This window comes from Epinephelus lanceolatus, chromosome 10 (assembly GCF_041903045.1).
Source record: "Epinephelus lanceolatus isolate andai-2023 chromosome 10, ASM4190304v1, whole genome shotgun sequence".
Lineage (NCBI taxonomy): Eukaryota > Metazoa > Chordata > Actinopteri > Perciformes > Serranidae > Epinephelus > Epinephelus lanceolatus.
This window is the reverse complement of record NC_135743.1, coordinates 22,231,888-22,249,199: the sequence shown is the minus strand read 5'-3', so window position 1 is coordinate 22,249,199 and position 17,312 is coordinate 22,231,888. Positions and strand designations below refer to the sequence as shown.

The 17,312-nt window shown below is 39.5% G+C and overlaps 3 protein-coding genes across 7 annotated transcripts; all 3 read right to left on the bottom strand.

The window, feature by feature from the left end:
• Window positions 1-321: 321 nt before the first annotated feature.
• LOC117265217 (mucosal pentraxin-like) lies at window positions 322-4,064 on the bottom strand. Of its 3 annotated transcripts, XM_078171768.1 has the most exons (6): window positions 3,964-3,983; window positions 3,697-3,751; window positions 2,027-2,108; window positions 1,783-1,885; window positions 1,388-1,685; window positions 322-1,052 (listed from the first exon to the last, which is right to left on the bottom strand). In XM_078171768.1, exons 4-6 carry the CDS (start codon window positions 1,869-1,871, stop codon window positions 834-836), a joined length of 606 nt encoding a protein of 201 aa, XP_078027894.1. In that variant the 5' UTR covers window positions 1,872-1,885; window positions 2,027-2,108; window positions 3,697-3,751; window positions 3,964-3,983; the 3' UTR covers window positions 322-833. The 3 variants fall into 3 exon arrangements, with proteins under 3 accessions (XP_078027894.1, XP_033495472.1, XP_078027896.1); XM_033639581.2 differs by lacking the exon at window positions 2,027-2,108 and having other exon boundaries at window positions 3,964-4,064; XM_078171770.1 differs by lacking the exon at window positions 3,964-3,983 and having other exon boundaries at window positions 2,027-2,116; window positions 3,698-3,747.
• Window positions 4,065-6,784: 2,720 nt separating this feature from the next.
• Window positions 6,785-15,679, bottom strand: LOC117265216 (C-reactive protein-like). Of its 2 annotated transcripts, XM_033639580.2 has the most exons (5): window positions 9,611-9,711; window positions 9,334-9,388; window positions 7,761-7,863; window positions 7,371-7,668; window positions 6,785-7,087 (listed from the first exon to the last, which is right to left on the bottom strand). In XM_033639580.2, exons 1-5 carry the CDS (start codon window positions 9,683-9,685, stop codon window positions 6,869-6,871), a joined length of 750 nt encoding a protein of 249 aa, XP_033495471.2. In that variant the 5' UTR covers window positions 9,686-9,711; the 3' UTR covers window positions 6,785-6,868. The 2 variants fall into 2 exon arrangements, with proteins under 2 accessions (XP_033495471.2, XP_078027892.1); XM_078171766.1 differs by lacking the exons at window positions 9,334-9,388; window positions 9,611-9,711 and adding an exon at window positions 15,606-15,679.
• LOC117265593 (mucosal pentraxin-like) lies at window positions 10,181-12,659 on the bottom strand. 2 transcript variants are annotated; one of them, XM_078171767.1, is made up of 4 exons: window positions 12,627-12,659; window positions 12,275-12,324; window positions 11,830-12,127; window positions 10,181-11,491 (listed from the first exon to the last, which is right to left on the bottom strand). In XM_078171767.1, exons 1-4 carry the CDS (start codon window positions 12,645-12,647, stop codon window positions 11,273-11,275), a joined length of 588 nt encoding a protein of 195 aa, XP_078027893.1. In that variant the 5' UTR covers window positions 12,648-12,659; the 3' UTR covers window positions 10,181-11,272. The 2 variants fall into 2 exon arrangements, with proteins under 2 accessions (XP_078027893.1, XP_033496047.1); XM_033640156.1 differs by having other exon boundaries at window positions 12,222-12,324; window positions 12,511-12,637.
• Window positions 15,680-17,312: the final 1,633 nt, after the last annotated feature.

Below are 17,312 nucleotides of genomic sequence, written 5' to 3'. Positions count from 1 at the left end.
GTTTGCTGTTTATTAAATTGGTCTGCTACAATGTTTGTATATAATGCAGTTAATTCATGAGTTGATCTCACCTTGATTCTTGTTTCAGGCTGTTATGTGCAACAGTGTCTGTGAGTGTTATACTTTCACTGCTTCCTTATTGCGATTCACAGTGGTGTGTTTTCTTCTTGTCTCCTTCCTTGCATGCAATATATGGCTTCAGATTCCAGTAATTTGGAAATGTAAAATATTAATTAAGGACTCTTAAAACTGTCTTATAAGGTATACTGAACTTATAAAATTAGACTTTGAGCTGCTTCATCACAATACAAAATTAGAGCGTTTACATAATATTCACTTTATTATTTACAGTGTTCTTTTTTACATTTCATTGTTGATCTACAGAAGTTATTAAACACAATACAACTTTACAACTTCACTTCAAAACTTGTTTGATCTTGCTTTAAATACAGCATAAATGAGACCACTGGGAGACAACTGAAATGAAGAATACAGAATGTGGAGCGATAGGAGACATACACAGTACTCACAAGCTACTATTGGAGAGCACACACAATGTGCAATATCTATAGAAATAATGTTCTTTGGAAAAAATAACATAAACTGATGTAATACAATTTGAACTTTGTTTTCCTCTACAGTATGGATGGATTTATGATTGCACATTAAGTACCTAAAAAAAGAGAAAAGTCACTCTTTTGCAATAATATGATGAACAAATACAGCAAAAGATAATAATATCAACAACAGATTTTTAGAAGGTGGTAGAAGGAGGTTTTTTTTTTGTTTGTTTTTTTTTTTTGAATTTCACTCTTTTGTTTAACCTGAAAAGTTTAACAGTTGGACTCTTGCTTATTTTCTATCAGCACCCTCCCTACAGTCTGGAACTCCAGTTTCCTCCAGTTGAGCAAATTTCCCGGGGTGAAGTTCAGTTTATCCATATACCGCTTGATCATGCATGGCGAAAGGGAGTAGTCCCACATGTGGACGTCAGACAGCATGCCAACAAAAGACTGATTAATGTCAAAGCCTCCACCATGGGAATCCTGCTCCTGTGAATTTGCAGACATTGAGATAAGAGAGACATCTCTTTTATGTAATACTGTATTTTTTCTGGTGTATTCTTTGAACACATAGTAATAGTGAAAAAGATAATTAATATATTTCCCATAATGTCAACCCATTCCTGTAAAGGAGCTGTATGTAACTTTGGAGAAAGATTGTTGATTGTTGATATGTCAGACATCAGCACTTTGGGTTGGTTGCTTGGTCTGACTACCAAACCAAAGCCTGTGTATCAGACAACTTGGCAATAAGACTGAATAATTAACTATCTCTCTCCAGAATTACACACATCACTTTTAATAACACTAATTAAAAACTGTACCTGTCCCAAAACAATTATGAAGGGCCCGCTGATGTCGGATCCAGAGCTGATGAATTTCCTACTTGAGGGCTTTCCATCTAACCACAGCTGCCCTAGTCCAGATGCAGAATCCCATGTGGCACAAACTGAGTGCCATGTGTTCAGATTGTTGTCCTGCCCTACGAAGTCTGCAACACTATTCCTGAACCAGAGATCAATCCTATCGCTTGCACCCGTCTTGAAAATCAGAACTTCATTGGGAACAGAGGGTGTGGCCAAAGAGAAAAGACTGTAATCTCTCCGGAGGTCTGTAAAATACCTGTAGGCATTAAAAAGACATTATCATACATGGTAAATGTTACTATAGAGATAGAGATACAATGGGTTGTTTTGTTAATTTGCATATTCAGCACTACCTGAGACAGACGGTCACATCCCTCAGATACTGTCTTGATGTTGTCAGCCTCACCTGAGCTGAGCTGGTCTGTTGTGGGAAGGTGAACATTTTACCTGACAGATCTACAAAAAAAGAGAGAAATTCAAAATCAGAAAATCACTGGATGAATTGTGGTAGCAGGTCTGAAACATGTTGAGTATATGTTGCCATCTGGAGAATCACAACACAAGCACAGCAAAGATGAACTTTGCCCTCTGCACTACCTGCCCTCAGCTGCTGTCTGTCCTTATCACGCTCCTTGTGATTCGTCACTTCTCATAGAAAATGAATTGCAGACCGGCCAGCCTGTATGCCGAAAAGCGAAAAAAAAGAAGAGGCCGTTGTCCAATCACAGTGCCAAGATACTTTCCCCCTTGCCTTCACCCACCCACGAAAACAAATATTTGCAATCGGGGATGATTGAGACCGATGCAGAGACGCGACGTGCACCTCCAAAAAATTTGCAACCACGCATCAAGGCAATACAGACCCAACGCAGACCGCAAGATCTATGATTGGTCCTTCAAGCTACATCATTTCCGGCATTTCACAAGGTTTCACTTCCTGCTGCAGTACCACAACACCGCCATTTTCAAAAGTCTCTATTGTGATCAATTGGTTGAGCCATTCAATGGACGTACAGACCATCGGCGCAGTCGCCTCTCTTCGTCGTAACATTTGTAATAAGAACATTTATTGTTCAATGTCAATCATTTCGAGCTCCAGCAACAGTCTTTCTCTCTCGGCCGCCATCTTCACTGTGACTAGAGCAAAGCCGGAAGATGAACAAACAATGAACGAGCAACGACCAGAGACACCACAGAGTCTAGGTAGGTATATAAAAGAACACCGCACCCCCAAGCACTTTGGCGGGGAATTGCATAGCGGCATAGACCAACAGGACGCAGAACTATGATCGGCACACAGCAACTGCAGAGTGTACGGAGAAGCATAAAGAAACTTTGAATTAATGGTAGCCTAACATTACGAATGAATTTGAAAGCTAGCCTGCTTGTCATTTAAGTTGGTAAAGTAAGCTGTCCTTGTGTCACATATGGTAATTGCCAGGATTCACATAGGTGTTTTTTTAGCCACAGCATCTTTTTACAATTGTTCCCAATGAGGACAGAGCATATGCAACAGCATCCAGCTACGTAAAGAAAATTTGCAGCTTCTAAACTTTGTAGAAAGTCGCTGGTGTTGTCACTGCTGCTCCTTTGACTACTGTTTATCCTGAGCTGTATGATATCAGTCAGAAACTATCACCACGAAACACATCGGCTGGACACTGAATGTTGCTGCTGGTAAGAGTTGTGCTTTTATCACTGCACACCTTCTAAGCTTGTTGTTAACTGTATAATCAACCCTCATTTAATATAGTGTAAGGTTACCTAGCTAACATTCGTGTCAAGATATTGCTGATATAGAAACATACCCACATGTAGTACATTACTGAAAAAAGCACTGCGAGCACTTTATAAAGCATTGGGAAGATACATTCCCCAGTGCCCTGCAACTGCTTTTCTGAATGAGAAAAACAAGATGTGGACACACGTTCTTAACGTGACTTTCCACAGGCTATTACATAATGGCATATCTGGCTAAATAAAGGGAATGCACGCACTACAAAAATTCCTAGGAAGAGAAATGACCATGCCTCTGACTGTCTCAATCCTTCTGGACAGTCAGCTGATATTGACACCAGTCATTGAGGATCAGCACATAGTAACTGAACTTGGAATGATATGTAATTTCAGAGCAATGTTTATATATTGGCAAGTGAAATAAAAAAGATAAAATGACACCAACAAATGGCAATACATATGCACGTATCTGTCTTGTGATGTTTCATTTTGCTTTTCATGTTGAGAAATTAAAAAGATTTTTTTTTTACCTTGAGGAACAGCAGCACATGCTGTCAGCATCACCAGTAGGAGCAACAATGCCATCTAATACAAAGACAAATACACACAATACAAAATGTTGAGGGTTAATGCAAGGATAATGATACTGTAAAACCTTCTCTACCAGTGTGTAATAGACTGCAAGAAGTTTTCTGTTTCTTTAATTGGTCTGCTACAATATAGAGTACAGGTAGAAGAGGGGAACATGTTGCAGTCATGTTAAATTCCTCTATTTTCCAGTCATGTGTTGATCTTACCTTGAGTCCTGTGTCAGAATGTTGTGTGCAACAGTGTATGGGAGTGCGAGTTTTATACTTTTGCTGCTTCCTCGTTTCAGTTATTAGCTGTGTGTTTTTCTCTTGTCTCCTTCCTTGTACAATTTATGGCTTCAGATTCCAGTAATTTGGAAATGTGGAATATTAACTAAGGGCTCCTAAAAGTGTCTTATTAGGCTTATAAAACTTATCAAAATAGACTTTGAGCTGCTTAGTCACAATGCAAAATGAAAAACAAACAAGATAAGTCAGAACCGTAAACAACACAATTACATTTAATAATGGAAACAGGTGTTTTTTAACCATGGTATTGGCGTTCCTGTATAAATGGCAAATTCTGTTGGTCAGTCAGTATTTGTGGGTCCCATGACCCCTTGACTCTATGCCTACTGTAGTGCCACAAGCAGGTTCATATTAGTGGTTTTGAATGAAATGACATGGATAGATTGCCACGAAATTTGGCACAGACAGTCCGGACAAGATTATCTTAACTCCTCTGACAGCACAGCCTTATCTCACTTCATCAAACAACAAGGACAGACCGCTCACGTGTACGTCTGCGTTTATCTTTTTATTACATTTATTCATTGTTTCACATCCTCAAGATAACCATCAACATAGTGTGTATTATTTTTGTGGTTATTTATTATATACTCAGGGACAACTCTCCACCTTCTTAAACAACTTGCTGACATGCTTAAGTAAGATAGTGAACATGGTAAACATTAAATGAAATGCACGTGTTAAGCAGATTTCCCATCAGCTGAAGCAATAAATTCCTCAGTGCGTGCTGCATTGACAGCAGTTTCCTTCTTGCACAGCCGTCATTTCAGTGCCTACATGTACAAGGATGCATTGCACCCGAACTGCTGAAGCTCAAAACCCAAGTGCTTATATGTAGTAGTTATATGTGATTATTTGGTACTTTAATTTTGCAGCATTGTCGATGAAAGCAAACAAATTTGTCCATGCACTACTAAATTTTCTTTTTTCCCCTGAGACTTTTCCCTTTTTGGATTTAGAGCCCATAGCTAGCCTAGTTAGGAAGACTCAAGACTACTGTAGCCATCACTAGTGATATCTTAACAGAGTTTTGATTCAGATGTGATCAGCACTGCTTTGTTTAACCGTTTGATCTCAGTATTTTCAGCCTCTGTTCTTACAATACAGGAAACAGTATGGCAACCACTTGTTGTCGACAAAATATCATAGAACAACCAAAAAGTAATACAGTAGGCTGCAGTAACAGAATGTATGTTTATATTTGATCAGCTCTGCCTAGTTGTACCTTTTGATTATAGTTATGTCTAGCTCTTCTCTTTGTGTCCGTGGCAGCAGCATATGAAAATGCAGAAGTGCAATCTATAGTTCACAATCCCTGTGAAATGACTTTTTTCACTACTGGGATGTTAATCTTTAGGTCAGCTAACATTTGGTGTGGTGGCTGCATACGAAAATGCAGACGTACAATCTATAGTTCCAGGCCCTCAGGAAGTGGCTGGGCTTTGAAGCCTATTTACATAGCGGCCAAACCGTAATTTTACCAGCATGCTTGCTTGACCGGAAGTAGCTGGCTCAGCCAGCGGAAGTCTCTACTCTGCCTGCTCTATGGGCCGCGCAGTCAAAGCTGTTCAGTGAAGAATGGGACACGCTTTCTCACCCAACAGGAGCTGTGGGGTATTACACAATACACAATGTAACTGAAGCTGCAATGTTGGAGGGTCACACTCGATGGCGCTAGAAATAAAGGGATGGTGTCCGCTCAGGTGCTTTTTGGGTGCACTCAGTTTCCAGTAATTTGGAAATATAAAATATTGACTAAGGACTCTTAAAACTGTCTTATAAGGTAAACTAAACTTATAAAATTAGACTTTGAGCTGCTTCATCACAATACAAAATTAGTGTTTACATAATATTCACTTTATTATTTACAGTGTTCTTTTTTACATTTCATTGTTGAGCTACATTAAGCACAATACAACTTTACAACTTCACTTCAAAACTTTAAATACAACACTTTTAAGACCATTGGAAGACAAGTGAAATGAAGAATAGAGAATGTGGAGCAATCAAAAGAGGAGGCATACACCGATCAGCCAAAACATTAAAAGTAACGTTGATCATTTTGTTACAATACAATGTTCTCCTGGGGAACTTTTGGTCCAGAAATTCATGAGGATGCCACTTAACGGGCTTCATCCACCCAAACACCTCTGCAGATCAAGTTTCACTCCTTATGGCAGCAGAACTTCCCAGATGGCAGTGGCCCCCCAGCAAGAAAATGCACCATGCTGCACCCCAGAAACTGCTCAGGAATGGCCCAAGGAATGTGAGAAAGAGCTAAAGAGCTTAGCCCACAGCGTTGTTTGGGTGGGTGGAGGGCATCAAGTGGCATCCACATGAATGCCATGACAAAAAGGTCTCCCAGCAGAACATTGCATTGTACCAAAATGATCAATGTTACTCACTTCACCCACCGCTGGTTTTAATGTTTTGGCTTTTTGTTATATACAGTACTCCTAGCTACTGCCGAGAGGCACACACAATGCGAAATATCTATAAAAATAATATTCTTTGAAAAAAATAACATAATGCAATACAATTTGAACTTGTTTTCATCTACAGTATGGTCGGTTTTAATTTCACAATCACAAATTCATCTCGCAAAGTTAGCTTTGGTTGGGTTTATGATTGTACAGTAAGTACATGAAAAAAAGAAAAAGAAAAGTCATTCTTTTGCAATACTATGATAAACAAATAAAGCACAAGATAATAATGTCAACAACAGATTTTTTTTTAAAAAAAAAGATAAACAATCTTTAGGAGTAAGGAGGAGTTGTTGTTCTTTTAAAAAATTATTTTCATTGATTTTTTTAACCTGAAAAGTTTAACAGTAGGGCTCTTGTTTATTTTCTATCAGCACCCTCCCTACAGTCTGGAACTCCAGTTTCCTCCAGTTGAGCAAATTTCCCGGGGTGAAGTTCAGATAATCCGCGTAGTCCTGGATCTGGCATTGGGAAAGGGTGTGGTCCCACATGTGGACGTCAGACAGCATGCCAACAAAAGACTGATTAATGTCAAAGCCTCCACCATGGGAATCCTGCTCCTGTGAATTTGCAGACGTTGAGATAAGAGAGACACCTGTTTTATATAATACTGTATTTTTTCTGGTGTATTCTTTGAACACATAGTAATAGTGAAAAGGATAATTAATATATTTCCCATAATGTCAACCCATTCCTGTAAAGGAGACATCAGCACTTTGTGCTTGGTCTGACTACCAAACCAAAGCCTGTGTATCAGACAACCTGGCAATAAGACTGAATAATTAACTATCTCTCTCCAGAATTACATGCAGCACTTTTAAGTATATTGATTAAAAACTGTACCTGTCCTAAAACAATTATGATGGGCCCGCTGATGTCGGATCCAGAGCTGATGAATTTCCTACTTGAGGGCTTTCCATCTAACCACATCTGCCCTACACCAGACGCAGAATCCCATGTGGCACAAACTGAGTGCCATGTGTTCAGTCTGTAGTCCTGCCCTCTGAAGTCTGCAGCACTATTCCTGATCGCGAGATGAATCTGATCGCTTGCAGCCCACTTGTAAATCAGAAGTGCATTGTCAGCAGAGGGTGTGGCCAAAGAGAAAAGACTGTAATCTCTACCGAGGTCTGTAAAATACCTGTAGGCATGAAAAAGACATTATCATACACAATGATTTTCACTTTCAGAAATACAGTGGGTTGTTTCATTAATTTCCATATTCAGCACTACCTGAGACAGACGGTCACAGCCCTCAGATACTGTCTTGATGTTGTCAGCCTCACCTGAGCTGAGTTGGTTTGTTGTGGGAAGGTGAACATTTTACCTGACAGATCTATAAAAAAGAGAGAAATTTAAAATCAGAATGTGATAGGTAAATTCTTAAAGTTTCTGGTAATAAACAAATAAATCACGAGATGAATTGTGGTAGCAGGTCTGAAACTTGTATGACAGTGTATGTTGCCATCTGTAGAACCACAATACAAGCACAGCAAAGATGAACTTTGCCCTCTGCACTACCTGCCCTCAGCTGCTGTCTGCCCTTATCATGTTCCTTGTGACCTGTATGCAATTTGTGTAGCAGGTATGCATTCTGGCATATGTGCTGGAGTGATTTGTCACCTTGAAGGACGCACAAAGCTATTGATGGCTTGTGAGTTTGACCAGGTGTACAGTACCAAAGTCTTAAAGCAGGAAGTAGCAGCAATACACCAACAAGCATCGAGTATGCCAAAAAGCAAAATAAGAGACTGACCAATCACAGCACAAGATTCTTCCCCTCTTGTCTTCACCCACCCAGAAAACTAATTTTTGCAATCGGGGATGATTGAGAAATATTTAATGTCGTTTTTAGAAGCGTGTAGCCAGGATATGCAAATCGAGAGCAACACTTTTGACCTTGATTTTATCCCACTCATACCCCATTCTCACTCCAGTGACTGGTTCCATACATGAGGAACAGTCTTTGAACTTCTTTGCAAAGGTAAATGAACTGAAGTGGAGTGGACAAAGTTAACGTTAGTCTAACATTACGAATGAATTTGAAAGCTAGCTTGCTTGTCATTTAGGTTGGTAAAGTAAGCTGTCCTTGTGCCTCTGCATGTCCAGACTTCTCCATCATTTCTTCTGGACAGTCAGCTGACATTGACATCAGTAATTGAGAATCAGCACATAGTAATTGAACTTGGAATGATAGGCTATGTAAGAATAAAATGACACCATAAAATTGTAATACTAGGTATCCAGGTATATGCAGAGTGAAAATAACATGAAGTGCTCGTGTTGGCATAAGATCTGATTTTGGCCGCACATGTAGATGAGCTGAAAATGTTTTCAGCACAAGGTGGCATTTCAAGATCTCTTCAAAGTTGGCAAGTCTGTCTCCCCTCGCCCTACCTTGGACTTATTTACTTATCCTGACTGCTGACTTGTTACTGAAGGTAAGGCTGCAAACTGACCAAGTAATTGTCTTCATAGATATTTAATATTATACTTTTGTTCTGTATTGATATCCCTAAATTAATTTAAAAAAGGATTATGTCTATGGACAAAATTGGTAATTGACTTGAGCTAAATATTTGACATTGTTGCTATTAATATAAAGGTCATGTTTGTTTCATCCTGTTACAGTAAAAAAAAATTAAAAAAAAAAAACCTTAAAATACTCAAAAGAGTGTACATAGAGGTAACAAAATCAAAGAATATCAAGCTCCTGTAAGACAGACACATTTGCATGTAGCTGTCTTGTGATGGTTCATTTTGCTTTTCACAATGTGGAAGTAAAAAGTTTTGTTTGTTTTTTTACCTTGAGGAGCAGCAGCACATGCTGTCAGCATCACCAGTAGGAGCAACAATGCCATCTAATACAAAAACAAACACACACAATACAAAATGCTGAAGGTTAATGCAAGGATAATAATACTGTAAAACCTTCTCTACCAGTGTGTAATAGACTGCAAGAAGTTTTCTGTTTCTTTAATTGGTCTGCTACAATATAGAGTACAGGTAGAAGAGGGGAACATGTTTGTATATAGTGCAGTCATGTTAAATTCCTCTATTTTCCAGTCATGTGTTGATCTTACCTTGAGTCCTGTGTCAGAATGTTGTGTGCAACAGTGTATGGGAGTGCGAGTTTTATACTTTTGCTGCTTCCTCATTTCAGTTATCAGCTCTGTGTTTTTCTCTTGTCTCCTTCCTTGTACAATATATGGCTTCAGATTCCAGTAATTTGGAAATGTGGAATATTAACTAAGGGCTCCTAAAAGTGTCTTATTAGGCTTATAAAACTTATCAAAATAGACTTTGAGCTGCTTAGTCACAATGCAAAATGAAAAACAAACAAGATAAGTCAGAACCGTAAACAACACAATTACATTTAATAATGGAAGCAGGTGTTTTTTAACCATGGTATTGGCGTTCCTGTATAAATGGCAAATTCTGTTGGTCAGTCAGTATTTGTGGGTCCCATGACCCCTTGACTCTATGCCTACTGTAGTGCCACAAGCAGGTTCATATTAGTGGTTTTGAGTGAAATGACATGGATAGATTGCCACGAAATTTGGCACAGACAGTCCGGACAAGATTACCTGAACTCCTCTGACAGCACAGCCTTATCTCACTTCATCAAACAACAAGGACAGACCGCTCACGTGTACGTCTGCGTTTATCTTTTTATTGCATTTATTCATCGTTTCACATCCTCAAGATAACCATCAACATAGTGTGTATTATTTTTGTGGTTATTTATTATATACTCAAGGACAAAAGATAGTGAACATGGTAAACATTAAATGAGAAGTTTGGCACATCTTAAGTAGATATCCCAACAGTGTTGATGGTAAATGCAGTCAGCTGTGGCAATAAATTCCTCAGTGCATGCTGCATTGACAGCAGTTTCTGTCTTGCACAGCCGTCATTTCAGTGCCTACATGTACAAGGATGCATTGCCCGAACTGCTGAAGCTCAAAACCCAAGTACTTATATGTAGTAGTTACATGTGATTATCTGGTACTTGTCAATGATTCACAGCAGTGTGTTTTCTTCTTGTCTCCTTCCTTGCATGCAATATATGGCTTCAGATTCTGGTAATTTGGAAATGTAAAATATTAACTAAGGACTCTTAAAAGGGTTATACTCTTACTGGGTACACTAACCATACAAAATTAGGCTTTGAGCAGCTTCGTCACAATACAAAATTAGAGTGTTTACATGATATTCACTTTTTTATTTATAGTATCCTTTGTTACATTTCATTACTGAGCTACAGACGTTATTAAACACAATACAACTTTACTTCAAAACTTGTTTGATCTTGCTTTAAATACAACACAACTGAGACCATTGGGAGACAACTGAAATGAAGAATACAGAATGTGGAGCGATCAGAAGAGGAGACATATACAGTACTCACAAGCTACTACTGAGGAGCACACACAATGTGTAATATCTATACAAATAATATTCTTTGGAAAAATAGCACATACTGATGCAATACAATTTGAACTTTGTTTTCATCGGTTTTCGGTTGGTTTTAATTTCACAATCACAAATTCACTTTGGAAAGTTAGCTTCGACTGGATTTATGATTGCACAGTAAGTACATTAAAGAAAAAGAAAAAGTCATTCTTTGCAATAATATGATGAACAAATATAGCAAAAGATAATAATATTAACAACAGATTTTTAAAACATGATAGACAATCTTTGGAGTTAAGAGGATTTCTTTTTTGTTTAACCTGAAAAGTTTAACAGTAGGGCTCGTGTTTATCTTCTATCAGCACTCTTCCTTTAGTCAGGAACTCCAGTGTCCTCCAGTTGAGCAAATTTCCCGCGGTGAAGGTCAGATAATCCTCGTAATTCTGGATCTGGCATGGCAAAAGGGTGTGGTCCCACATGTGGATGTCAGACAGCATGCCAACAAAAGACTGATTAATGTCAAAGCCTCCGCCATGAGAATCCTGCTCCTGTGAATTTGCAGACCTTGAGATAAGAGAGACATCTCTTTTATATAATACTGTTTTTTTTTTTCTGGTGTATTCTTTGAACACATAGTAATAATGAAAAAGATAATTAATATATTTCCCATAATGTCAACCCATTCCAGTAAAGGAGCTGTATGTAACTCTGGAGAAAGATAGTTGATTGCTGATATGTCAGACATTAGCACTTTGGGTTGGTTGCTTGGTCTGACTACCAAACCAAAGCCTGTGTATCAGACAACTTGGCAATAAGACTGAATAATTAACTATCTCTCTTCAGAATGACATACAGCAATTTTAATAACACTGATTAAAAACTGTACCTGTCCTAAAACAATTATGATGGGCCCGCTGATGTCAGATCCAGAGCTGATGAATTTCCTACTTGAGGGCTTTCCATCTAGCCACATCTGCCCTACACCAGATGCCGAATCCCATGTGGCACAAACTGAGTGCCATGTGTTCAGTCTGTAGTCCTGCCCTCTGAAGACTGCACCACTATTCCTGATCGCGAGATTAATCCTATCGCTTGCAGCCTCCTTGTAAATCAGAAGTGCATTGTCAGCAGAGGGTGTGGCCAAAGAGAAAAGACTGTAATCTCTACCGAGGTCTGTAAAATACCTGTAGGCATTTAAAAAGACATTATCATACATGATGATTTTTACCCTCAGAGATACAATGGGTTGTTTTATTAGTTTTACATGTCCAATACTACCTGAGACAGACTGTTAAAGCACTCAGATCCAGTCCTGATAATACCAGCCTCACCTGAGCTGAGTTGGTTTGTTGTGGGAAGGTAAACATTCTACCTGACAGATCTATAAAAAAGAGAGAAATTCAAAATCAGAATGTGAAAAGCAAATTATAAAGGCTTCCGGTAATAAACTAATAAAATCACTAGATGAATTGTGGTAGCAGGTCTGAAACTTGTATGACAGTATATGCTGCCATCCGGAGAACCACAACACAAGCACAGCAAAGATGAACTTTGCCCTCTGCACTACCTGCCCTCAGCTGCTGTCTGCCCTTATCACGTTCCTTGTGACCTGTACGCAATTTGTGTAGCAGGTATGCATTCTGGTATACATTATGCATGTCACAGTCTGCTTCTCTCCCTCACCTGCTCCTGGTAAATTTCCATTCACCTGCACCCTGCTAGCCAGCCACGCCCCCCCTCATCAAGACAACCCCTCTCACCTGCCTCCACAGCTGCGGCTCATCAGCCTATCTGCCTGGTATTTAAGCCTCTCCAGCACACACACTCTTTGCCAGATTGCTCCTCAACTTCATGCAAGACATTCCAGCAGTCACTCTTGGCTTGATTTCCCAGTACTGACCCTGCTTGTGCTTGTTGTCCTGGTAATCACCCCAGCCTTCTGTCTCCGACTCTGAGTCCTGCCTGCTCCCTTCCTGGTTCTCGTCTGCTCAGCTCTGTGGCTGCACGGTGTTACACCAATCCTGCTTACCTCAGCTCTCCTTGTTCGGCAAGTTACTTCAGTCTTCACTCCACTACCAGCCTCAAGAGAAACCCACCTGCACTCACGGTACAGTCCCCAACTCTCAGACTGCTCAAGTGCCTGCTCTCGGCTCACTCACTCGCCGCTGAAACTACAAGCAAGCTAAACCCAAAGACCCCAGAGCTGTTGCCTATTTGTGTGAGCAATAAAGGTCATTACCAACTGTCTGCCTGTCTCAGTGTGCTGCATTTGGGTTCAGTCACTTTCATTTCAATGCTGAAATGATTTGTCTCTCTAAAGGACACAAAAAGCTGATGACGTCATGTGAGTTTGACCAGGTGTACAGTACTTAAGCCTAACAGCTAGAGCCAACAGCAATACACCAATGAGTGTTGAGTATGCCGAAAAGCAAAAAAAAAGAGGATGTTGTCCAATCAGTGTCAAAGGTGCTACTGTCTATCCTGAGCTGTATGATATCAGTCAAACTATCACCACAAAGACGTAAAAGCCCATTTGCGGGAGTGTATCAACTGGACACTGAATGTTGCTGGTGAGGGTTGTGCTTTCATCACCGTACGCGTTATAAGCTTGTTAATTGTATAGTCAGCCCTCACTTAACATAGTGTTACATTAACCAGCTAGCATTCATGTCAAGATATTGCTGTTATAGAAACATACCCACGTGTAGCCCATCACTGAAAAAAGCACTGTGAGCACTTAATCTAAAGCATTGGGAAGAAACATTCCCCAGTGCCCTGCCACTGCTTTTCTGCATAAGTAAAACTATTAGGCTACTATACTACTAGGCTATTTGTAATATCAGTTATTTTAGCCAAACCTGTAATCGTAGTGTGAGGAGCAGATAATGGCATATCTGGCTAAAAGAGGGAATGCACGCACTACAAATATAAAGAATAAAATCACACCATAAAATGGCAATACTAGGTACACAAGTATTTGTAGAGTGAAAATAACATGAAGTGCTCATGTTGGCATAAGATCTGATTTTGGCTGCACATGTAGATGAGCTGAAAATGTTTTCAGCACAAAGTGGCGTTTCAAGATCTCTTCAAAGTTGGCAAGTTTGTCTCCCCTCGCCCTACTGTACCTTGGACTTGTTTATTTATTCTGACTGCAAACTGACCAAGTAATTGTCTCCATACATATTCAAGATTATGCTTTTGTTCTGTATTGTAATCTTTAAATGAATATGTCTATGGACAAAATTGGTAATTCACTTGGGCTATATATTTGACATCTTACTATATAATGACGAAAACTCTGTCTGTGGGTGTCTGTCTGTGTGTCTGTTCCACGTTTTTCTCCTCACTGACTTGGTCAATCCATGTGAAATTTGGCACAGTGGTAGAGGGTCATGGGAGGATGTGAATATAGCAACCGATTGAAACTGCAAACTTTGAATGGGCATATCTCATGCTCTGTATGTCATAGAGACATGAAACTTTGCACAGAGATGCCTCTCCTCATGAGGAACAAGAACCAAGAACCCATAACTTCCGGTTATAGAGATTTTCCACCATTTTGAATTTTTTGAAAAACACTTAAAATCGATCTCTTCCTAGGAAGTTTGACCGATCTGCATGAAACTCAGTGAACATAATCTAGGGACCAATATCTAAAGTTCCCTCTTAGGAAAAGTTGGAAAACTTACTAAAACTGAGCTTCTATAAGGCAATGAATATTGCGGAGGACGTGGCTCATCACATAAAGGTGTATAAGAGCTCAAGGGTTTCACCGATCACCACGCAACTTTGTAGGCATATGACCACACATAATCTGAGGGGACCCCTCCATTATTGACCCCATCAAACAAAATGGGGGTGCTAGAGAGCTAATTTCTTATCTAGGCCAAACCGCCATATCGATTTTTATTAAACTTGGTAGATACGTAGAACAGGACACCTCAAGGTGACTGGAGAAATGTAACTCTAATTGGCAACTGGGTGGCGCTATATCAACGGAAAAATGCTTAAAAATGGCTAAAATGTGACCGATCACGGTGGCTCCCCCTGTGGCCGAATGTTGTTGTTTTTTTCTAATTTTCAGTCATGGTATGGCATGCTGCTGCAACAAGGGCTAGCCGCACCTTTCCCATGTGAACTACCAGTGCGTCCCACTTTTAAGTCAATACAACATATGAACACTTTAACTATCTGCCTTTCAACGTGCTACCTCAACTACTAATGTACAGTTTTAGCCCACTAACTATCCCACTATTGGCAATGGTACTACTGTACTTTCAATAAAGCAATCATACTATCAAATTCACAAAAACTCTGTCTGAATACATTGCTCTTCTTAATGGGTTCAGTTGACTATTTAATCTGCAATTTCCTATGAGCTGTATCCCAAACACACACCTTGTGAAACTGTACATGGACAACTGTGCACTCAATGGTTATGGACTAGTTGTTGTTATTAATATAAAGGTCATGTTTGTTTCATCCTATGACAGTAAAAAAAACCTTAAAATATTCAAAAGAGTTCACACAGAGGTAACAAAAATCAAAAGATATCAGTGTCCTGTTAGACAGATACATTTGCATGTTATCTGTCTTGTGATCATTCATTTTCCTTCATTTTGCTTTTCACAATGTGAAATTAAAAGGTTTTTTTTTTACCTTGAGGAAGAGCAGCACATGCTGTCAGCATCACCAGTAGGAGCAACAATGCCATCTAATACAAAGACAAATACACACAATACAAAATGGTGAGGGTTAATGCAAGGATAATAATACTGTAAAATCTTCTCTACCAGTGTGCAATAGACTTGGTGGTTGATGAATCTATAGACAAATAGGGAACCTCCCCAGAGTCTAGATGTGGTGGTAGAGGTGGTGAAGAGATGAGATGAGAGGAAGATGGATTAGTGCTGATGAGTAGAGGAATGAGCCTTTGTAGAGCTTGTCCTGGACTCTGGATACAGTGGCTGAAGCTGATCGGGGTGGAGGAGGGCTTGAAGATTCTGCCTAAAATGATGGCTGACAGCAGCAGAAAAGAGAGCAGATTTAAAGTTTTGCAGTGGCATCCTGATTGGCTGAGAGAGATTGTGGAAAAGTTTGATTGGATATAGTCTGCTGATTAGAGGAAGCAGTGGAAGTGGGATGGAGAGAATTTGATAACTACAAGAGTGACCACCCATAATCAGCTGATTAGAGGAAGCATTGGGAGTGGGATGGAGAGAAATGTGAAAGGATGAACACAGAAAAAGTCCTGAATGACATAGTACAACTCTGATGAGAAATGTGTGGTAGGAATATGTCTGGACTGACAGCTAGGGAGCCACTAACTAGTAGATGATGATAGATGAGAAATAAGTGTTGAAAAGGAAAATAATATAAAAGCCACAGATGAAGTAAGCTGTGACAACAGAAATAATGGTGATATGCCAGAAAGGAAGGCTTAAAAATGCATGGGTCTGCATACCGTGGGTGTCTATATGTTGAACATAATAAAAGTTCAACAGGGACCAAGTGAGATAAAAGGTCATAAGACCAACTGCAATAAAATGTTAAAAAAACAAAACATTAAGGTCCGGAGACCAAACATAAATTACAGCATGACAGCAACAGAAATTAAGGGTCTGATGACCAAACTGAAAATACCAAGACTGGTGCTAGGTCCTAGTGACCAGGGGTGTCTATATGTTAAACATAATAAAAGGTCAACAAGGACCAACCAAAATAAAAGGTCGTTAGATTAAACAGAAATTAAGGTCAGAAGACCAACTTAAATAAAATGCAAAAGGAAGACAAAGGTCCAGCGACCAAGCGTAAATTAAGTCAGCAATTTTCAGCATGACAGCAAGAGAAATTAAGGGTCTGAAGACCAAACTGAAATTACCGTGACTGGTGCAAGATCCTAGTGACCTGGGCCTATATGTAGAACATAATAAAAGCTCAGCGAGGACCAAACATAAATAAAAAGTCATAAGACTGAACAAACACTAAGGTCATAAGACCAACTAGTAAAATAAGGTCTGGCAACCAAACAGAAATTTAAGTTATCACTTACAAACAGAAATGCTGGTTCGATGACCGAAAATAAATTACTGTGTATAAGCATAAGGTCCTCTAAACCTTGGGTGCACAGACTGGGGTCCTAAAGACCATGTGTAGAACAAAACAAAAGGTCAGAAAAGACCAACAAAAGTAAAAGGTCATAGACCGAACAGAAACTAAGGTCAGAAGATCATCTTATTTAAAATGGTCCGATGACCAAACAGAAATTAAGTCCACATGACAAACAGAAATAATGGTCACACAACCAACAAAAAGTGTTGCATGGGGTCCCGCGGACCACGTATGAGCATTCAGAGGGCGGTCCCG